This window comes from Chenopodium album, chromosome 20, assembly GCF_948465745.1.
Source record: "Chenopodium album chromosome 20, dcCheAlbu1.1, whole genome shotgun sequence".
Taxonomy (NCBI): domain Eukaryota; kingdom Viridiplantae; phylum Streptophyta; class Magnoliopsida; order Caryophyllales; family Amaranthaceae; genus Chenopodium; species Chenopodium album.
Window position 1 is genome coordinate 5,914,676 of NC_137853.1, and position 24,734 is coordinate 5,939,409.

At 33.9% G+C, this 24,734-nt stretch overlaps 2 protein-coding genes across 2 annotated transcripts; both read right to left on the minus strand.

Annotated features, from left to right (window-relative positions):
• Nucleotides 1–1,923: 1,923 nt before the first annotated feature.
• Nucleotides 1,924–11,146, minus strand: LOC145596518 (ubiquitin-conjugating enzyme E2-17 kDa-like). The gene is made up of 4 exons (XM_081652696.1): nt 10,954–11,146; nt 9,853–9,980; nt 3,402–3,506; nt 1,924–2,217 (listed from the first exon to the last, which is right to left on the minus strand). The coding sequence occupies exons 1-4, from the start codon at nt 11,021–11,023 to the stop codon at nt 2,074–2,076; spliced, it is 447 nt and encodes a 148-aa protein (XP_081508822.1). The 5' UTR covers nt 11,024–11,146; the 3' UTR covers nt 1,924–2,073.
• A 3,181-nt stretch (nt 11,147–14,327) lies between these two features.
• LOC145597690 (putative inactive receptor kinase At4g23740) lies at nt 14,328–17,933 on the minus strand. The gene is made up of 3 exons (XM_081653923.1): nt 17,694–17,933; nt 16,000–17,316; nt 14,328–15,254 (listed from the first exon to the last, which is right to left on the minus strand). Exons 2-3 carry the CDS (start codon nt 17,240–17,242, stop codon nt 14,635–14,637), a joined length of 1,863 nt encoding a protein of 620 aa, XP_081510049.1. The 5' UTR covers nt 17,243–17,316; nt 17,694–17,933; the 3' UTR covers nt 14,328–14,634.
• Between the last annotated feature and the right edge of the window lie 6,801 nt (nt 17,934–24,734).

Sequence of the window (24,734 nt, forward strand, 5' to 3'; positions counted from 1 at the left end):
TGGATTTGAAGTACATTCCATAACTAACTTTTTAGAACCTTTGCGATTGTGAGTTAGTACTATACGAAGTATGAATAAAAATTTTACGAGGTCATTTTTTAGACAAGGTTAACCTATACATTGTACATATTAACTATTAAGTACCCGAGTAACGAAAGAAGATCCACAAGCATAGTATGTTTCCTACTGAAGAAGGTAAGAAAGAAAACCTAATAATTACATCATGATGGAAAAAGCATGTGTTAATAATATAATTACTGGTGAAAAATTGCTAAATCAGAAAGGCATCAATTAAGGATGTAAAGTTACACCAAAGTGAAGACAATGTAAAAATTCCATTGACCTACATCATAATTATTGTACTATTTCTATTCCTGTTTAAAGTTGTTCTAGTGGTTTATCACATTGGGTTTGATTCAATTTGTTCAACTTCAATATTGATTTAATTCATAAGGAAAAAAAGAGTCTATATTTAAAGTGCTTTTTCAGATGTTTCTAAAAGCACTTTTTGCATTTAGCTAGATCTTTAGCTCTCTCTTCCCTTTTTAATCCCATTAAAAATAAAATAGAAAAATTGAACAGTATAATAAAGCGACCTAAACATGCAATGCTTTAATTTAAAGTACCCTAGATAATAAGTCTGTCTTCGAGCGCGCAGTTATTCAATAAAAAAAGCGTGTGTTAATAACTTTTCATGTGTAAAATATGAAATTTAATAATCTTGGATGTACAAGTTTGGTCGATTCCTAAAGTAAAAGCACGGGAAGAGTAATTTACTAAACTGTTAGTAAACGTTATAGAATCAGACCTGTGTCAAAAATCAGCTCATTGCCGTGTGAATACCAACTAGCTTAAGTTTTGGAGATAGTATTCAACTCTTGAGATCAAATTCCGTTTAAATCTTATTCTCGAGGGCATTGAAGCTCCCTCGAGACCAGAAAACAAATAAGGATTGTGTATAACTTTACTGCGATAATGCCAAATGGTCCACAAAAACTTACTACAGTGGGAACTTACCTAGCCTAAGTCCGTTTCATTACATTCATTCCAAACAAGTAATTTCAAGCCGACTAAATTCTCGGTATAGTTATCTTAGGCTGACAGTAGAAACTCCAGAATGTTGATCATGTTTCAGATCTACAAACACTTTCATTTCATTTGACAATTTTCCTTCTCATCGCCCATAACTATTTGCCATGCCTCAATTCTAAAAGAATGCTATACACCAAAAAAAATCTCCTGATTTAATTTATAATTTATTCAGAATTAAATCCCCAGGCTCTCCTTAGTCCCAAGAATTTGGCCAACTTTCCAAGCAGCAACAAGCCAGTGACTGAGACAGCTACGTGTCATTGTCACATGTACCAGGAGAAACTGCCTTGGTCGTGGAAGCCATAGATACAGTTGACTATAGTTATTAAGTTGCAGCTATAATAATGTTTTATTATTATGTTGGGTGGACCAAACCTTAAATGATCACCAACATATAGTATCTTAATTTAATATAGTGTCTATCAGCTTCAGTAAAACCTTAGAGAGATAAGGAGCAATGGAATATCACCATGGGGCGCACGTCGTATGCCTCCCACTAGTACAGCATCTTCAAGTGCGGAGAAAACTCAGTTCATGCACGCGAGTAAACGCCTAGAGAGGAAAAATGGCAACTTCACTTGCCACTTGATGTATAATGATAATATCGTCCAACTCAACTGCTAGCCTTATGGGCATATATTAATACTGTAGGAATGTAGCATAAGAGAAAGATGCTCTTTACCTTGTATAAAGGCACCACTTCGCACGAGCCCTGCAGAAATAGAATTTCTTGCACATGATAATTAAGAAATGCATTCTGCCGTATTGGACCAAACCATCCAAAGGTTGGAGGTAAGAATGATTTATTCAGTGGCACTGAATACCAAATCATGCATAAACATTTAATACTGATAACGGATAGATTGTGCATAAAACCAAAAGCGGCTGCAGAGGTTCCAACAAGCACAGAGTGCCGAGTTTCATTCTTCTTAATAAAGGACACACAGATTAAAAGTTTCACATCATCACACTTAACTAATGCTAACCCATAGCGTACTTCTGTGTCCAGCTCCTGGCAGTAGTCTCATACTTGACCTTGTCTGTCTTGTACATATGAGCAATCTCAGGGACTAAAGGATCATCAGGATTTGGGTCAGTCAACAGAGAGCAAATTGAGAGCAACACCTACAGACAAATACCTCATTAATCGTTAGCCAATTGTTCATCAAAAGATTAGAGCCAAATGTCTAGAATCATTGTGCTAAAACAATTGTACACTTCTAATAAAATTTCCAAAGGCCTTTGGGGTACAATGACAATGATGACTCAAGTGAAGCAAGATAGAGCATACAGAGATCTCTGTTGCTCAGCATGATCAATCACAATATTTGCAGTTCTTAATGTACCAACTTTTCTATAATTTAACAAATTTGCAGATTGCAGCCATTTCAGATTCTAGATCATTTACAATAGGCAGTTTCTAACAAAAAATACATACGGTTAGTAACTCTTTCTATTAGTTGGAGTGAACCGCCTTTTGAGTAAACTTTACTTGCTAGACAGCTTCCAACAAAAATATACACATAGTAACTCTTACTGTTGGTTGGAGTGGCCTTACAGTAAACTTTTACTAGCTAGACATTGTTCTACTTCTACTTACAATTTCTGCCCATGGCAAGCTCGCAAGTCGCGACTATTCCGAATGCCACTTCTTAAAGTGGAGATCATTTGTTCCATTATGTTGATTTATGTCTACACTAATAATTGATATGATTAGTTAACCAAAATTCTCCTGGTGCATTCTAATGTGGTTATGGTCACTAAAACTATGCATCCAGCGTCCATGTTCAACTGCACATATCAGCTACATCTCTGGACACATATTAGGACAAAATTCAAGTAATTTCTTCAAAAAAAAATAGGTTAAATACTTTTCTTTTTATCCTATACACAAAAGGAATAAGATTTTTTTTTTAAAAAAAAGTACCTATGAAAGTTGATAAACATAAAATAAGATGGAATCTACAGACATTATTAAGTATCAAGGACAAAAATATTGACCTATAAAGTCAAGGTAGTTCTCAGCATTTCAACAATAAACAGTCACCAGCTGGCAAATTTTACACATGCATTCAGTGAAGAACACTGGACCACTCAACTTGGTAGACATAATTATCGGTCTAGAATCCTATAGCTATAGGTCAAGGATCACATCTCTATTTATTTTAACCTTCGAAATTTATACAGATTTATTACATGGCTTAATTAAGATAATGCTAACTAACAAAATCATTGTGAAGACCTTTATGAAAACACAAAGCTCCAGAAACCAGACAATATATTTAAATGAAAGTGTCGCAAATAAGCACCTTGGAAATGGTTAGAGCAGGGCTCCATTGCTCCTTCAAAATATCAAGACAAATACTGCCGTTGCTGTTGATATTAGGATGAAATACTTTAGTTTTGAATGCTACCTGTTCAAAATAATGTGAACAAGAATTTTAGAGCAAGAAAACTATATGAATGGAGGAAAAAGCCAATCCTCAACTTCTATTTATCAACCAGCTTTAGATATGCCATCATTAAAAAAATTAGTACTGTACATACATATCATAAATTGCTAAGGGCCTGTTTGGCATCGTTATTTGTTTTCAGAAAACAAGAGAGGGGAAAAAAAAAAAAAAAAAAATCCACTGTTTTGTTGTCAGTTTTCAAAATTATCAAGATTTTAATAAGTTTGACTAATTTTTGATTCATTATATAACATATATCATTTGACTTTGAAAAACAAAAAAACCAAAAAACAGAAAACCACAGCGATGCCGAATGAACCCTCAACCAATATCATGTTTTCCAAGTTTCAACCAAAGACCTTTGGCATAAATTACAAAATAGATAAATGGAGATTCAAGCAGAAGAGTCACAAAGCAAGGTATAAGAAAGCCATTAGCCATATGAGGCCAACCTAGAAGAGATCACAGAGGTATGCCAACAACTTGTCATTTTTAACAATTGGGAAGCAGTCAGAAATTGTGAAGGTTATCCTTAAGTTTCACGCGACACTTTTGATGTAAGTTAACGAAAAAGTATCCTCAACTTACACTAGACACTTTTGAGCTTAAATGGCTCAATTGAATGAATTGCCACTCATTTATAGAGCAACAACTTAAAAGGCTGATGCAAGCATTCAAGGGCTTGAACTGAAGTAAAGGGCCCAGATTGCAGGGTGCACAACCTTAGAAATGTGCCACAAAATGGCTGTGCAGTCCTGCAAGCATGAAAGATTTTTGTAGCAAAAGAGGTTTAACTCAAGCTAGGAGATCTAAAACGTGCAAACACATTAATATGCACCAGCTACCAGTTCATGTGCGTAATTTCCTGCCAAACAGTTTAGTGAACTAGATAGTTGGTAAGATAGTGTACAGGAAGCTCTTCTTGAAATATAATTGACCTTCATTTCCCCTTTAATTAATATTGTCTTGCTATAAGCTTCCTCCGTTTATTTTAAAGTGCATCAATTGTCATTTAAAACTTCCCAGCACGTATCTTAGGACAGTACTATATCAATTGTCATGCAGTAAAATTATAATAATAAGATATTTTGAAACTATCCTATATCAAGACAAGTCTAACAAAAACAAATATGAACAAACTTTTCATTGCTAAATCACAAAGATAGTCAAAGGAGATTGTATATAGTATAAAGTCCAAATCAAATAAAATCATGGGAAAAAAAAATGAAGTATATTCTACTGCTTGACAAGAAATTATATTAGGCATAAGTGCATAACAGCAATTTAAAATTTCACTTATCCAAATATATCCACATAACATTGCCAGATCTAATGATAACCCTCCATCTCCTAATACAGGTACAAGTATTCTGGATTTCTAGGACCACCTAAGGATTCCGTTGCAAAACTACCCTGGTGGATCAAATGACTTATTACCTGATTGGCCTAGAGATAAGTCCAAGGAAGACATAACAGCTGCTCCCTAAGAGGCTAAGACATCAACTTCCAGATACCAAGAAAGTTGCGAGTCTAGCATAAAATGAGGAATTAAAAATACAAATAAAAAAAACCCTTGGCACAGAGGGCTACATCTACATAAAAAAAAAAATAAAAAAAAAAGAGGGGGGGGAAGGTCACCCAATTATCACAAAACTACTACAAGTTTCGCTCATATAAGTTTTTTTCAAGAAAGCTAAGGTTGATATCTTTTATATCAATAAATAATGATCCTTTCACTTTTGTTGAATGGGCAAAGAGTCCAATTTTTTTTTTTTAGATGAGATAATTCACTTTTGCTAAGAGTTATTGCCAAGAGCTTAGAGAGAACTTCAGCAAGGAAAAAAAAACCACCAACTACTTCAGTGAAGTGAAATTAACTAATAATTGCATGATGTCCCATCTTCCCCAGGAAATAGGTACTAACACATTGAATTTGAAACAACCAGCTTCTAGTATCGCAACAGTCCAACAACACAGCCCATAGCACAGAACTTGCTTCAAAGCCCACATTCATTACTTGTGTACAACACATTGGCATGCAACCAAACCGAATGACCCCAAACTCCAACACCTGTTCTAGCTGGCTTTGTTGTTTAGTCGTATCTAATTCCAAGAGGTAATCAATGCTATCACCTTCCAAAAATTGAATAATCTCTTAAATACATATATTATCTAAAGATAAGATGATATACTCCTAAAAATAGTTGATTAGTGAACTCTAGGACCTATCACCTCAAGCTAATTGTACTTCGTGATGAAAAGCATCATCCAGCCACTTATATCCTTCACTATGACCTCTTTGTAGGATTAGATAGACAAGGAAAACATATACAAATTCATAAGATACTAGAGCTAGTAGCAGGTGACACACTCATAGTGAAGATGATGAGACACAGAGAAACAAAGCCAAAACTCAAGAGATGACTTTATTTTCTTCTAGTGATTCATATTTTTGGAAGAATGCTGCCATCAGGTCAAAATAAATTGTTCTACTAAAAAATTTTCTTAGACAGAAAGTCTATTAATGTAAATCATATGTTCTCAAACTCTGTCCCACACTTTATCCTTCTAGGAAGCCAACTTAGATTGACAAAGCTCATTTGACTATGCTGGGACTGAGAGACGTCAAGTTCCTCTTCAATTTAAAACTTAGTCTCCAAAAAAAAAAAGGTGTGGCATACTTATGGATGTAGGTCATAAGTCATAATTTCCTTGGCTGTCTTGCAAACATTAAGAATGCCTTCCTATGTTGTTTCTTATACATCATGAGTGCCATAAACTGAGGGAGAATAAAATTCTTTATTCAATCTCTAATAATTGAAAGATGGTTAAAATTGTTCATATTAAACAAATCCACCAAAAATTCATCACAAGTCTAATCAAGGACACAACCCCACACTTTACACCTTTGAGATACATTAATCTTATCAAGCTTTTGAGTGAGTTTGTGGGATGGGATTTGACACCCAATCATTCGTCGACAATAAGAGATCTGCCGAACTTGTCTCAACAATGAGGATGTCATTTGCCTTATCATATAAGGAAGCATAAATGATTCAATAGGCAAGTTAAGTTGAAGGACTCCTACATCTTAGGACAAAATCTAATTTCTTATATTGTTATGCCTACAAAGAAAGGTTCCTTAAAGATGAAGGCTCATGGAGATATTTCGCTGTGAGATGATTCTTGGACCAAATATGTAAAATAACAAGTTATCATCTAAGTTGCTCCCCATAATTGATCTTAGGTATCACCAACTAAAGATAAACCAAATGACGAAAAAAGGTCTTAAATCATAATTAAATGGCACAGGAATAATTCTGAATAAAAAAGCACAATATACCAAAACTTAGGGTTTAGAAAGAACAAAATTGCCAAAGAACTAGAAAACATATTTGCCACAAGGATATCACTATTAAACATGACTTTAACATGACTTTCCACTTCAATAAAATATTGCCAGCAACAAATCTCTTATAGCTAGGGTCTTCAGCAGCTTCTCTAATCTAGTATCAGTATCACTTAAATGTTAACAAATTTCTTTTAATTGCACCAGCATAAGATGGCAAGCTACTATTTATAGAACCAGCACCAATCACTTCCGAATTTCAACTTTGTATAATTTAAATACTTTGTAACTTTCAATGAGAGATCTTGAAACTTTCTGCATAATGAAATACTGCAAGAATAAAGCCTCGTTGACAAATGACTTATATATCCACAATCACTATTTATCCCCATAGCAAAAGAAAACCCCTCAAAACATCCTGCACCATTACGGCATTACTTTCAACTTCGGATTCAAACATCTTTGATAAAAAAAAAAAAAAAAAAAAAATTTAATAAAAAAAAAATTAAAAAAAATAATAAATAAACAAAATTAACACTGTTGAAACTTTCTGCAAAATGAACTATTGTGTAAAATAAAAGGCCATGCAAATCATTATACCCAAGTTAAACATCATCAATCACCAAAATCCCTTATATTAACAAGCTTATACCTTGTCCATTAACAAGCAAACACCTCAACCCATCTTAAAATACCTTATACTCAACAGCTACATCCAAAACAAGACTGAAAAAGGCCATTATCAAATGACAAAACATGTATATTCACTTCAGTCATAGCATCATACAGTAAAATTGTGATTTAGTTGTGTACAAAAATCAATTACATACCACGCACAGCAAACACCTCAACCCATCTTAAAATATCTTGTACTCAACAGCTACATCCAAAACAAGACCGTCCAAAAGGCCATAATCAACTGACAAAACATGTAAATTCACTTCAGTCCTAGCATCATACAGTAAATTGCGATTTAGTTGTGTACAAAAGTCCATACATACCACCCAAAATAGCACTTTGCATATCCTAATCTCCTATACCTTTAAGGAAATTGTCTTATGACAGAACACTTTGCTTTTTAACCAAAGGCAAATCCCAAATCCTTTTCTTCTTCATCACACTAAGTTCCTACAAACTATTCTAACACCTGTGAAATGTAAACTTCATATAAATCATGTTAACACAGAGAAACAAGGATCTAGAAGAAATTTTTATAAACTATCACTACCAAAATTCTACACCAATCACCCTCCAGGAGTACTTATTCTCTTTAAACAAACCTTATTAAATATGAACTCCATAATAATCATATACTGCTCTGGAAAAAAATGAATCAACTATCCTAATTTTAATTTCCAGCGTATATAATAATCACTGCTCTAAACTACCCTACAATCCATGAAAAGTTAGTCTGCTAATTTCACTTTTTTTTTTTCCAACTTTGATTCCTCACACAGCCACTTAGTGTGGGTCAAATTTCCAAACAACATTAATGCACTATAAATCCAAAATTTTCCTTTCCTCCCAATTACATTATAGTTTATAGTATCCCAAACAATTGCATTTCTCTTAAACCTAACAACCAGATGTGCCCTTGACTCAAATAATTCAATCCACCAGGTTAAATAACTAGGTTTGTTTAGCCTTCAATTTCAAATATCCATATAGAACTCTAGGGCAAAGAACATCAAACGTTGCTATTAAATGCTTAAACCAAAAACAACATGACATCACCAAATAAAAAAAAATTTGAACTTCACATAAGTGATCATGAGAAAGCCAACGTGACGTTATACATAAAAAAAAAAAAAAATAAAAAAAAAAAAATAAAATAAAAAAAATCAATGAAAAAAAAGATGTACATAAAACAGCACTCCTATAAAGATTAGTCGGAGTTCACTTGAAACCTCACATGATGATGTGAGAATAGTGATACACTGATACAGATATTGTTCAAGTACATTCAATTGTTTGCGAATGCCCAAGCTGTGGCACTAATATACTTCAAATCTTCCATATTTATATCAACAAACTCCATACAACATTGTCAGGTATAAGCAAGGCATAAGAAAGCCAAAATCCAATATACCCTACTAATTTCCTCCAATTAACAAACCCATGGATGGCCAAGTGTCCATAATATATCGAAAGAATTACCTTCCCCAAATTCCTTCCAGATCCGACACAACTTACATTTGAATGCCTCAAAATAGTTGACAAAACCCACTCCAAAGCACAAATGTACAATCCCAAACAAACTATACACAAGATCTTAGCCATCTTGTCATGTAAAAATTAGCACTTCTAAATCACCATATATGTGACTTGTTACTACATGCTTTTATGAAAATTTCCAACCTTTTATGATCTTTGATATACATACAGTTAGATATATATATAAAAAAAGGTAATGAGTGGTTACTATTTGTTTTAGGGGTTTACTAAGAGACTTGAAGTGACAGATGACCAACTTGATAAACGTGGCCATAAAACATACTGTGATATAATAAAAGCTTATCTTATAAAAGGCTTTGTGTGGATTAAACATGAAAAATGCAGATTTGAGGGAGAGATCAACCCACCAGAGAAAGTAGTTTAAAAAAAAATTAAAATAACTGTGAGATAGATAGGCAACTTTACACACAGCAAATGAACTATTATAAGCAAAGCTGGCAAACAATGAATGCAAGTTACAACAGATTTCCGCAAATCTTAAAAAGGCTGAATGCCACCTAAAGTCTTAAACCAAGGCCATGCACAAATTGTCCACAAAAATAAAACCCTGGACTGAAGCTTTCCAATATCATAACTTTCCTGGGAAACAGACAAAACAATATGGTACCAAGACCAAGAATGCCAACTCAAAGCTTTTTTCTTTAATCATATAGTATCGAAAATTTTAACAGGTTACCTCATAAGTCACAACAGAGGTTATCCTAGGATGAGAAAGAGTCAAACCTTTGGTGGTTTAAATGGATAATCTGGAGGGAAATGAATGTTCACAAGGAACACCCCTCCAGCATATGGACTATCACCTGGGCCCATAATTGTTGCTTGCCAATGGAACATGTCTTCACCAACTGGGCCTACATACAAACAGCAACAAAAGATTAGAAGTTACTTAGCAAATGAACCTAAAGTAAGCAATATGCTCTTGAGTACAACACGAGCAAAAAGCTTCAAAGTTAGATAGCTCCACTGGCAACCAAAAGATGTTGATTTAATAACCTCCAGCTGACAATGGCATGAACTGCATTGACAGAGGGCAAAGAAAGAAGTATAAAAACTTCTTCTGCAGTAAAGCTATTCCAGCTGCACATCCTTCATATCTAACAATGTAATATTGAAACATATCGTGTGGAGCTAAGGAAACTGATAGAGGGCAACATAAAAGTCTTCCTAATTTAATTGGTGTACAGTAATACGGAAAACACAAAAGCTTTCCCTGTGTAAGGTTATGACAAAATTAAAATACAAGGCAGTATAAAATCCATACATGGCAGTGAAATCACAGAAAAATCGATACTTGCGTATTTTATCCCCAAAACCAGCCTAAACATTTAATTAATTGGATCACTTAAACTATACAATCAAAAAACACACGATAACCACAAAACCAGCCTAAACATTTTACTAATTCGACCATGAAAACTATACAACCACAAAACCAACAGTAGATTACCTAAACGATCAATTCATGAGTTTCACAAGGCAGAATAAAGTAATCAACCACAATCAAACAAGAATGTTACTAATTCAAACAACTAAAGAAGCTACAATTGCATGCAAATCACATCACACAGTTAAAATTAACGAACTTCGATGAAAAATCCAATTACTCAACAAAAAATGAACATATTTCAGTTACCAATGCATATAAAACTGAAATCACCACACCAAAACTCAAATTCATAACTCGATTGAAACGAAATCATCAATTCAGCTAATCTCCCTTCGAATTCACAACAAATTAAAGAGAAAAACAACAAAATCGCAAAATTAAGAAAACTAAAAAACCGAAATAAAATTTAAAAATCGAGGGAAAAATTGAAGGATTACCAGCACTGCAGGAAGTAGGAGGATCTTTCTGAAGATCCTTCAATTCCTTGAGGATTCGCTTCGACGCCATGAAAAAATCCTAGGAGCTTCGCAAAACCCTAGAATTGGAGAGATACCAAAATCGTCGAACACAGAAGAGAGAGTTAGCGTAAGGAAGGGTAGGAGAGAGAAAAAAGTGAGAAAAGGTGAAGGGGTATTTAAATAAGAATACGGAGGAAAATACGTAGTTATACCTGAGATCAAATTCCTGCCAAAGGAAAGTATTAAACGAGGGTTTTGCGTATGACAAATGGTTACTCGATCAAGAGGTGTTTTTATATTTTCGAAAAGGTGAAAGCCTTTCTTCGAGGCTCATGGACCGGTCATTTCACCTTCTTGCTTTGTGTTAATCACAGCTCGTCTTGCGTGCATCGCGCGTATAATAACAATAACGGTTCGCCTTTTGTATTTGAAATACTGTGTATAGTGTATACTTGGAGTATATGAGTAGTCAACTTGGCACACATGTCTTTGTCAAAAACTTGGCACACATGTCTATGAATGACTTGACCATTGATATACAAGTGAAGTTGATGAGAGAATTAATAAAATAATATTGTTTTATTAAATACGGAATATAAGGTATTGCAATTATTATAAAACGAATATAAAGAAAAGAAAATGTTACGATTATAATAAAACGTATGGAGTATAATTAAACATTAATAGAATTTATTTTAGAAAATATTATTATTAATCTTTTTTTTTTTTTTGAAAGAAAAATATTATTATTAATCTTCTTGTTGATATCAATCTAAAAACATTTTACATGATACTAAAAATAAAAAATCAAAGTGAGTTAATTATTATAGAATGGAGAGAGTCCTCCATAAACATGCAATATGTCATGTCGATGAATTTAGGTAAATAAGTAGATATTTTTATAAAGTTTTTGACAAGTGTTCAGTATAACGTATTACACACATAATTGATATTGTCGTGTAATCGAATTTTGCCACTAAATCACTATTGTTAGTTCCTTTGAAATTTTGATAATTACTCCCTCCTTACCAAAAGAAATTGTTCTATATGTCAAAATTAAATGTCCCTAAAAAATCGTTGTACACCTTATTTGGTAAAATTTCTTACATGCTCTTTCAACCTCTCTCATCATCAATAATTGTGTCCAACCATGTGCACAAACTACTTTAATTCATTTTAAAAATAAATAAATAAATAAATAAGATAAATTTTGGTTTTAGCCTTTAGGCAATCTTTTTAAGGAAGGGGGAGTATTCAATATTCATTAGGAGCAACCTCATTGTTCTTGAATTATATAATGCCATTAAATGTTATTTTGCCTATTGAGATTAAAAAAATTGATATCTTAAATTTTCTAATAGAGACCAATCTAGCATCAATAATACATCTTCAAACACGAAATATATCAATCATCTTCCTACTTTGTGTTTTGTGTGGTAAAAGACAGCTCGTCTTGCATGCATCGAGTGCATAATAATAATGAATGTGCACCGTGTAAATATGTAGTACTTCATTTAAGTTCAGATAAACTTGTATTAGTGTTACAGAATCTAAGTTAATTTATGTATCATTTAAGAAAGTTGATTTTCTATGTAACACGTCACACATTTAATTGATAGTGTTATCATAATAGGTATTTTCATTAAATTATCATCATTATTCCCTTCAATTTTATTTTTTTTTGGTAACATATTTTTTGGTGCACACGAGGGCCCAAGGCTTGAAGGAAAAAAACAAAGAAAATAAACTACAATAGAACTAAACATGCATGGCAAAGGAGGGAATTGAAATCAACTCGTTTTTGTTGTTTTGAATAATGCCTTAATTTGCTAGTTATTGGAATATGTCTCGAGAATAAATCGAGGCTTGGCATATAAGCTAAGGGGATGAAATACTTGTGTTAAGCAAGGAAGCAATGGATGGATCAACTTGAACTGGGCATATCTCTCAAACTACTTGGAGATTTGAGGTGATTCAAGTTGGAGGTGAAAGGTTGTTTCAAGAGCTTTCTAACGATAGGTCATAAGCTTAATTCCGATGAGAAACAAGGAAGTTATAGTTGTTTTACTACGATCTATATGGGTTAACCCGGACAGCAGTGGACAGGGGCTGCACTCCCGTGCCAAATTTGGCACAAGCGTGCAGCTGCAGTTCTAGACAAGCAATAGCTACTGGAATGCTTTATCTAAGCTAGCATGTTCGTGCCATATTTGGCACGTCCGTTCCATATTTGGCACGTCCATGCCTACCTGATACCTTGTCCAAATTTGTCGGGGGTATAAATACCCATTAAGGGTTATTTTGTTTATTATCTCTAAATTAAGTGAAACACAACTAGAGCTAGGGTTCTTGTTTTTAAAACCCTTGTGCTTTAGAGTGGAAATTACTGAGAGATTACTCTTGTAAACACTAATTAAAATCAATACAAACATTCTCCTTGTTCTTGGGTGGGTTTTATAGCCTTCAAGTAATTACTTGAAGGATTTTCCGACCTTCCAATTTCTTGTCTCTTTTACTATCAAATTTCTTAATTGTTCATTGCTAATTACTTCAATTACCAGCCATTTGCTCCAACACTAGCCATTCTGTAGCTCGATTTGGCTCCTAATAAATGTGATGCACTTCTACACGCCACTTTGAATCCTCTAGCATACGCTTGCAATGTTGGATGATATGGACACCATGAGCAGTCTCTAAGTTATTAAGCGCCGTAGCCACCACCTAATTATTAAGTCGGACTTGTAACATAGATGCTCGAAGTCGATCTGCTAGCTCAATCCCATACTCAACAACTCTCAACTCAACCATGAATGTTGTGCAAGCGCCAAAATTAAGCGAGAAGGCATATATAAGCTTACCAGTGTAGCCTCAAATCACCCCTCCCCCACCAACAGATCCTGGCGCCCCCTTTGCCGCTCTACCAATGTTCAAAGCCAGCCAACCAGAGGGAGGAGCTAACCATTTTATTCATTAGCACTGATCTCATTAACACACTTTTGTGTCAATGATGGTATTTTATACCTAAATATACAAATTGAGATAGATTTAACACTATCCCGCACGAAAATATTTTTCGATATAAGCATGAGATTTTGTTATCAGAGTTTGACAAATTAAGAAATGTATGAAAGTTTGCATAACATGCATATAAATCTGATATATGGATAAACAAACATTTTTGGTGTTCAAACTTCATAAGAAGTAACCCCTCCTGACCAGAGGCAGAGGAAACCCTCAAACTTCAACAAAAGCAAATAAAAATGTCCAAATCATGCATTATATGAATGTAGAAACAATATGCAGAGTAAAAATTGTTGTGAGAAGAGGCAAGGGGGCAACGGAGTGTAGTTGAAGCTTGATGAGAGGAACTACGCAAGCGAGGAACAGTTACCAGTTACATTGCAGTAGTGTATTCTAGAAATTTAATGACAAAAGAGGCATTTCAATACAGCTTGAAATTAGTATTACAACAACCATCACATCACAAAACCAGAGTGGGCAAAAAAAAAAAAAAAAAAAAATGTCTTGCAACATATCATGCTCTTCTACAGCCCTACTATTTCCAAGAGTTCCATCTGACTTTGGCCATTTAGTGATTCAGATTACTCGATGTAAGAAATTTGAATCAGAAAGAGGAATCAAAATAACATAGCTAAACAGCTAATGTGGTGGACTTGATGCGGCTGTAGTAGTTTCAGGGTGAGCCTCGGCAAGAGACTGCCGCACATCCTCAATCATTTTTAAAAGGTCTGGCATTTTGGGTCTCTGTTCTGGGACCCTGGCCACACATGTCAGAGCAACCTGCAACATCTCTACCATCTCTTCTTCAACATGAGCATATCTCAGGATCTCAAGGTCAAAGACTTCAGCAGTCCACTCCTCTCGGACTACTGAATGAACCCACCTGACCAAATGCACAAGTTCATCACCCCCAGTTGCATGGACTGGTGACTTTCCAGTAAGAAGCTCGAGTAAAAATACTCCAAAACTGTAGACATCCGATGCTTGGGTTGCCTTTCGGGTGTCTGTCACTTCAGGAGCTCTATAACCGGCAGCTCGAGAAATAGGTGGAGCTAATGGGCTCATAACTGTTGCTAATCCAAAATCTGAAACACTGCCATATTTCTGGGAGTTAAGAAAGATATTTGAAGACCTAATGTTGCCGTGCACAAATTTCCCTCCATTGACTGAGTGGATGTGAGTAATTCCTCTTGCTGCTCCTATGGCTATTCTCAACCGTGTCTCCCAGTCTAAAGGGATCCTATCTTCTCCTCTTTGATCTATAAAAGAAAACATAGAATGTGAGGAAAAAACATGTATCATGATCACCAGAACTTAAATCTAGGAGCAGGATGTTTAGGAAAAACTGAAAAAGGATTAGAGGCGAGTAAACATAAGCCACTGAATTAACATCAAAAGTTAGAACCGAGGCTATCAGCTGAAAGATTTTCCTTGATCAGCCAAACCCACCCCAAGCTGGCAAGCTAAAAGGGAGATAAAAAGAGGGCACCGATGGACTGACCTACATTTAAGCTAACTTCAGTAGTTGTACTGAGTCCAGGTAATAATCTACAGCGCAAAGGTCAGTAGTTGTACTGACTACTGAGTCCAGGTAATAAACTATACAGCTGCTAGTTCACTACTACTTGAGTTCTCGAAATATTTCTGTTTAAAGACTCGACAAACTTGATCAATCGTTTAAAGGAAGTACCAATAACCCTTGTATCTTAAGGCTACAGCTACATGTATTTTTGTTGTTTCTGTGATACATTCTACAGATAATTCATGATGAGCAAATCACAAAAGTTGCATATCGCCAGAACAATCTGAATTAACATCTTTGAAACAGCCACACCTTCAACAATCCCCCCCAAGGAAACGTAGAATTTTCAAAGCTTATTAGGACAAAAAATTTGCATAGGGAAATAGTTTTTTGATCCATCAATCAAAAGTCACATATAAGAAGAAAAAAAGAGTTGCACAGAAGACTTTCATATGGAAATATGATATGAGATAGAAACATACTGTGTAACATTGCAGAGATACTCCCCTGGCTGCAGTGATCATTCACCATTAGCTTTTCATCCCTTGAGTAGTAATATGCTCGTAGTGCAACAGCGTTTTCATGTCTAATGCTCCCAATCAATTCCATCTGCTGCTCAAACTCCCGTTTTCCAGCGCTCACCTCTTTCAGCCTCTTGACAACCACAACATTTGCATCCTCCAAAATCGCCTTATAAGACATACCAAATGTCCCCTTCCCCAAAACTTCAGCAGAAGCCCTCAACAGGTCCTCTAAATCAAAAGCATAATTACAACCCTCGAAGAACACGAGCCTGTTCTTTGAATCCTGACTACCTGAGATTGTTTTCTCAGGGGACATGCTTCCCTTAGGAAACTTTCCAGTAAAACCATCATCATCCTTTCTTCTCAAACAACAAGCAAAGAATAAAAACCCGAATGCTACAATCCCAAGAACACCACATCCTATAACAATCGCCAAGAACCAAGCCTGCTTCCACCAATTCCTTGGCTTCGGCCTTACACCAGGCATAGGCGACACATCAGACTGCTCAACCGAAGAATTCACTAAACCAACATCATTCCCTACAAATGCAGACCTCGGAAACCTTTGCAACGACTTCGGAACAATGCCAGTAAGATTATTATTCGACAAGTTCAGCACTTGCAAATTTGGCAACCCCAAATCAGGAACCTCACCAGAAATCGAATTGTTAGAAAGATCCAAAGCCGAAAGCGGGCTCAAACTCGAAATCGACTTAGGTATACTCCCATTAAACCGATTATTCGACAAATTAAGCACACTCAGATTCTCCCAAGCAGAAAAATCATCAGGCAAAGGACCACTAAAACTATTAAACTGAAGATACAACATAGACAAATTCTTCAATCTACCAAAATCACTAGGAAATTTACCACTAATACCATTCTCCCTTAAACTCAATATCTCCAATGCTGTTAACCTACTAATAGTATCACCTGGAATCTCTCCATTAAACCCTACAGCCGGCAATCGGACCGCGATTACTCGAGTCGAATCAGCATTACAAGTAATACCAGTCCAATTACTACAGATTGAAGTACTCTCACTCCAATTAAGAACATGTAAATGAGGAACTTTGCCCACAAAATCCAACAATGCTTCCTTATCATCATCAAGTAAACTAGCATTTACCCCATTATAATTACTAATCAACCCAGAAAACAGCACTAAAAACACTGCATAATAAATTGAAATTACCCTCATTTTTTTTTCTCCTATTTTTTGCTGGGTTTTTTCTGGGGTTGCTAAATTTTTGCTTGTTTCTTCACCTCAAGCACCTAAACAACATTTAAACAATGTCCGCCGTTAAACATTGATTCTTTCAAAAAACTTCGCGCTAATTTCTAAACACAAAAAACAAGCAAAATAGGGAAGAAAGAAAATTCAAAACCCAAAAAAAGCAACAAAAAAGCAGAAAAAGTTACAGGGTGTTTGAATTTGTTTCTTTTAGAGTAATTTTTTAACTAAAAGCATGAAAATTAACAACTTAGATTCTAAAAAAAAGTGCATAAATCGAGATAATTTTGAAGAAGAAGAAATAAAGTGATAAAATAAAATAAAACGACAAACAAAAAAACTAAAGTAAAATAAAAGGAATCGAATCTGAAAGACTGAAACTACTCTGTACTTTATAGAAATACCATTTTAACACTACCTTGCTTTTTCTTCATTATCTCAGATCTGAGTCAGAAACGAGTTACTCGGATAGTAGCATAAAAATGGCGAAATACAGACAAAATATATATGAGGTGAAATGACAAGATTAATGATGAATTAATGTGATTAATTGGGGTAATTAAAGTTGATTTATTGACTTTTGGGTAGAAATTAATGATGATTAACAATGAAAGTAGAATGATTTTGTTTGAAGAGAGAAAATGAGTGAGTGGAGTGAGTGAGTGGAGTGGAAGAAGTGTAGAGTAACTGAAAAAGGTGGTTAAATACTTCAAATGGGAAGTCAAAATGTGACCTTTTTTTTTTTTTTTTTTTTAAAATTTCAATTTAGTAAGGAAAATAAATATGGATATATGCAGGCAAGATCTACAAAAGGGTATGGCTGATAATTATATTGCAGATTTGGCATCATGTTGGTGGAACAATGAGTAGAAGTGGCATTAATGGACATATGGTGATAATGGGCAATAATAAAGCAATTTCCTATTGTGGTTCAAATATAAGCAATCATGACTCATGAGTGTCAATTTAGCACAAGTGGTGTCCATGTAGGAAAAGTTTAGGCAAAGTTTAGGGATTGGTTTTTAGGTTAAATTGGTTAAGGTAGGTTTTTGATTTGCGGGAATTGAAGTTGGTAATATATTGCTGATAAACTCTGGAGAAGTTGATAGTGATTAATTAAATTATTTGCATTCATAATAGTCTATTAAGAGCAATATAAAAGCATTCTCGTTGCAAGGGAAGTGGCTATTGCCCAAGGGTAGCTACCAAAATCTGTTTTTAATTGGGGTATCTAAGGTTTTGAGGCACCTTCCCATTTGTTAATAATTGCGTTGCTTGACATGTGACTGTTGTTGATGGTATATAATAGGGCGGGTATAAAAAATAGAGGTTAGTGGTCGGTTAGTGGTCATTTTAGTACCCCGAGGGCTCCTAATTGGGACGGGTGGCCTTGCTAGATGTTGTAGCAAGGTGGTGCGAGTAAATAAAGTTAGTGGAAGGTGAGATGCTCTTTGATGTGTGTTTGTAATAACCTTTGAAAGTTTTTAGTTATTTTTTATAAAAAAATCCTAGTTTAATCATTAACAAAAACTGAAGTATTGATTGAGCGAAATATGTTAGTAAAATGACCCATATCACATAAGTTGAATAAGTGAATTTAGATGGATAGATTAAATTTTTAGCCCCGTCTTGTGTGTGGCCACTTATAAAAGAACAAAGTAACTCATGTAACACTGTCCAAATAACCTCTGTAATACTGACTGAATAACCCCTATAACATTAACCGAGTAACCCTATAACACTGACGAAGTAACCCCTTTAACATCTACGAAGTAACCCCTATTACACTACGAAATAATCCCTGTCACACGGTGTGACCAGCTACATATAAGAGTTTGTGTTAAATTTTTAATTAAGTTTATAAAACACTTTTTTGATTTAAATACAGTAAATTAACGATAAGATGAGCATGAAAATCCTATCATGTACTGTACTCCGTAATGAAAATTCCATGTGAGGAGGAACTGTTCGTAGGTCCAAATTTTTGTTTGCCCAAGAAAGATGGTAACTACTATTTGGATTTTATGGCAATGGTCCTTTAATAGGGCACTATCATATAGATAGTTGTGAACCGTAGATCATAGTAAGACGAATTATCAACCGTTGGATGGATTACAAGTTTACAACTTTTAAGGAACCAATTTGGGGCAAAAAAAATTACCAACCCCGGCAAGATTAAGACAGGTCATAAAGACATTGACTCATCAATAAACTACAGAGAATGTTTTAATAATAGTACTTGTATTATTGTTTTTAAGTTTAAACTTCAAAACAAAAAGATGTAAATGTAATGGGCCTACTATCACAAGCATTGTGGGATTAGATTCCAAATAGTTGAAGACAAACGCACGTAGCCCAATTACACAAATCTTTTCAGGGCCCATTAGACCTGTTGTTCATGGGCTGTGTGCAATGAGGAACCTCCCATGTGGCCCATTTACTTAGCCCGTTTTCTTCATGCTAACGGTATTCTTACCTTTATAGGTACATTTTATAATAAAATTAAGGGCTTGTTTTGATTTACTAAACTGAACTGAGCTGAACTAAATTATTTGTAAGAGAAGGAAATTAGGTTCTGAACTAAAATTAGCTGAAGAGAATAGGCACTTAGAAGTACTACCTTTGTTTTGAAATAAATAGTTGCGGAGTATATTCTGATGTATATTTCATACTTGTGGTAATCCATATATCATACTTAGCTTGTCTTTAAGGGATCAAGGTTGGATGAATCTCCAATGAATCCTTCCATCAGCATCATCGAACTACATTCACATAGCTTAAGGTAGAAATGCTACAAAAACTACAAATTAAATTAGCTAAAGTTTAAGTGTTATTATAAAATTAGCATTTGTATCGTGTAGTAATAGATGATACTTTCTTTGTCTCAAAATATAAACATTCATAAGAGCATCAAAAGAATTAGCGTATCATAGACAAGTACATTGCATAACATACATCAAATCGAAAGTGTTTGTGTGCAACACTTATCTTTGTGATTATTGCTTTAGAAGATACAAACATCAACATAGTTACAAAGTGCTATACAATCCGTAAAGAGACCAAAACTGTGCGTGATGGAACCCTTGGGAGCAACAGGGTGCATGTTCATTATGCAACCTGTTTAGTGTTTACTAGATAAGCTAAGGGCATTTTCATTTTCATTCATCTCCTTTTGTTTCACAAATGTCCATATTTGCTAGCCTCTTCAATTTGTGTCTTCATTCAATGGATTGATCAAGGGAGAAGGAAAGCAAATTATTTGATGTATAAATTCTACTTGTATATATTGGATAGAATTTCATCGATTGTGGTCTTGTGGATTCATTCATTTTACGAACTTTATAAGTTTATTTTATTAATTTAGGTTTAGATAAACTAAGATACGTTCAATTGCTAATTAAGAGAACAAGCAAAGCATAAATTACAGTAACTAAGAGGTAAAGCATGTATTCCTAACACACTACCTTAAGATATAACATGTATTCCTTTTTTTTATTTTTTTATTTTTATTTTTTATTTTTTATAATCTTGTATTCTTGTTATAATATATATGTCAAGCTACAAGTCCGATCACTAAAGCTTTTATTCCTCCGTATTATTTTAAAAGGAGAATATCAAAAGTTAGGATAGTCTTCTCAAGATAAAACCAAAATACAGCTTGCAGCGTTGTTATGTTATAATATTAACTAGGTGTCACATGCTAATGTTATATTAATTATATCTCTCCAATTCAGTCCAAAAGATTAGTTGAATTGAAGTTGGAGATTAAACAAGTAGTTTTAGTGTTTAACCATATATACTATAGGTCGATACATCAATACATGCCATGCATATATAGCTACGAAGAATCGATACTTCCTAGCATGTTTGTATGGTTGTACTTGTTTAGTTATTTGAGTCATTCGACTTGACTTTTGACATATATAACAAACATAATTTGTTTTTCATTCTGAACTGTACGTTTGGTCAAGGTATAAAATCTACTCGTAATTGCATGCACCATAAGGAATTCTAACTATGAAAGTGAGATGTAAGTATTTCAATTTATAATCTCTCAACTTTTGTTATCTTCATATGACAATTGCTCATACACTAAACACTAGTATTCTGTATGATATATGTGTTGCTTCAAATATTTGTTCACATGATCAAATTCAAAGCAACACAATGACACATGCATAGATGTACACATGTACTTAATTAATACCATACACTTTTTTTTTTTTTTTTTTTTTTTTTGGACTCAAACCATAAAGAGTAACCAATATTAACCATTTATAGAGTGCCTATTCTTTTTATGTATTGTTAAAAAATAAAGTACATGTAATTTTTTTAAATGTTTTTTACAATTTATGTGAATGCTTATATTTCATCTCTATATCAAAGATGGCAAGTTGGCAACACAGAATGAAAGTATATTGACATGAAATGGACAATTATATGACAAAAATAAATTATGTGCACGTATGTGACACATTGACATACTCATCATATATTGACATACTCTATATGATTTAAACAACACATGTACATTAACCTTGGATTATATGCTTGTTATATATGTGTTAGTCAAATTAATTTACACTACTAGAAAACCGCTTATTTCCGACGGATTCCTTCCGACGGACCTAAATTTCCGTTGGAAAGTTTGAAATTTACGATGGAATTGTGTGCTTCGTAAAAATTCGTCGAAAATCGATCTTCCGACAGAAAATTCCTCGCAAATTTTCCGACGGAATTAAATTTCCTCGCAAAATTTAAATTGCGACGGAATTTTCCGTCGAAAATTGGTTTCCAACGGAAATTTCCGTCACAATTTAAATTTTGCGAGGAAATTAAATTCCGTCGGAAAATATTTAATACAAAACACCCCATTTGTGCCTTAGCCACAGAACAGAAGAGAAGAGAGAGAAAGAAAGGGGAAGAGAAGAGAGAGAAAGAACGGAAGGGAGAAAGAGGAAGACCGCCGGCGTCGGACTTTCTCCCGTTCAGCCACCGTCGGTGCGCACCTCAGGTAAGTGCCGCACGTAGTTTTTTTTTTATTTTCGATGAACCCTAACCCTAACTAATGGACCAGCCACCGCCACCGCCCTAAGGTTGCTCTGCCACCGCCACCGTCCCCTGAGGTTTCTCTACCACCGCCACCGCCCCTTTCCCTTCTACCACCACCGCTTGGCTGTCGACGGTAAGTGAATTGTGGGTTTTATTATTATTATTATTATTATTATTATTATTATTATTATTTTTTGTTAAACACTAACCCCTACCTGTTTTGGGTTGACAGGCGCCACAACCACCACCTTTGCGTCGACGACCACAACCACCACCACAACCTCCGGCCACTGTGTGAAGGTGGTAAGTTTTGTGGTTGTTTTTTGTTTTTTTTTTTTTTTTTTTAAATTTTTTTAAAACACTATAATTAATTAAATCTCACATTACACACTCTAAATTATATGTCAATTAAATTTATTTGTTATAAGTGTGGATTTTTTTGGTGTAATTGTCAATAAAAAGGGTAGATCTAGAGTTTAATGACATTATAAAACTTAAAATTTTTAGTTTAGTTGATGAATGACATGTTAGTGAAATATATAAATAATTAAATTTAATTGTATATAGAAATATGTTAGTTTAGTTTATTTGGTTAAAAATAGGCATTAGTTTTGTTTATTTTGAATAAAAATATTAACTTAGTTAAATTAAGTTTAATTATATATGTTAATTTATAATGTTTACATTTTTTGTTAGTTTAATTTAGTTTATTTTAATTATGTATGTTAGTTTATTTAGTTAAAAATAGGCATTAGTTTTGTTTATTATGAAAAAAAATGTTAACTTAGTTAAATTAAGTTTGATATATGTTAATTTATAATGTTAACATTTTTTGCTAGTTAAGTTTACTTTGGAAAAAATAATATGTTAGTTTAGTAAATAGCTTGTTTAATTATGTATGTTAGTTTATTTGGTTTATAATAAGCATTAGTTTAGTTTACTTTGATAAAAAAAATATTATTTGCCATTTAGTTTATTTTAGTTAATTAAACGAGAATAACTTATTATTTGCCATTTAGTTTATTTATGTAGTAATTTGTTAATTAGCATCCTCACTCGCTCTTTTTTATTGATATAAAAATCTTATATTTTAAACTCGTTGATTTAATACTTTGAAAGAAATTTCAATTTAAGTGTGAAGGTGGTTCTTTAATTGAAAACCGTTTGGTAAGACCTACTTAAAAGGTCATCTTATGATGATAAATAATAAGACGGTTTTTATATAACAATTTGTACCATTAATTTTTATATATATAAACTAGTTATTGACCCGGGCGATGCCCCGGCCCGGATTATCATAAATTCATAAGTTCGTTGGATCAAATTAATTGAGAAGGGTTGATGTTGAACAATATTAATAACTAAAAGAAAATATAATAAGAGGTTAATATGAAAAGATTTTCAATTAAACTAAACACTATAGCATAAAAGTTAGGCCAATGAAGAGTTTTTGTTAAAGAGACTAAACATTAATTCAATTCATCAATATGGTGAGAGAAGAGGGATGACACGTAGGAATGACATGTAGTGCATATGTGGCATATGGGTGACACATGTCGTTAACATGTTGTCCCCATGAGTTTTAATAATATATTATAGATATAGATTATAGATATTTAGATAAATTCACTCGCACTTATGTCTTTTTTTTGAAATAAATTTGATTCATAAATAAAGTCATACGACACCTACAAAGAGGTTTAGATCTAATGAATACATAATAATTGAATCAGATAAAAACTTTCCATAAGCAAAGCTACGATCGTTGTTGCAAATCGTACATTCTTCATACCCTCTTTCATATCGCTGTGATTTACAGCCTTCATTGGCGAGGGGGTCTATCGATCTGTTGTAGCCCTGCAGAAAATTTCCGTCTGATTCGCTAGATTGTAATCGACATATTAACCTCCTTTTCGATCTCGCACAAAATTTACCCATGAAACAACTCTATAGAAATCCATAAAATAAAAAAGCAAATCCTCCCTCAAAAGAGAGAAGAAAAACCCGGTCTTTCGAAGGAGCCAAATCTTCTTAAAGAAGAAGAAAAACCCTGTCTTTCGAGGGAGAAATATTCCTCCTAGAAGAGGAAGAAATATTATTATAAACCTAAAACAATAGAAAAAGCACACAAAAACAAACAATTGGGGCTTTCCACCGATAAAAATCGATGGAAGCCCCTTTAAAATTCAACAATGGAGGCTAGGGTTTTAGAGAGAGAAGAGATTTTTGGGACTTTCTAAATTATCTAAGAATATGATATACTCAATTATATTAATTGTGATGCAGTTATTTACTTATTTTCGCACTTATGTCTTAAATACTTGTAGTTAAGAAAATAACTTTTTTGCATTGTGTGCAAATTAAATGAGCCACAAAGCATTGCAAATAGGGGAGGGGGTGGATGGAT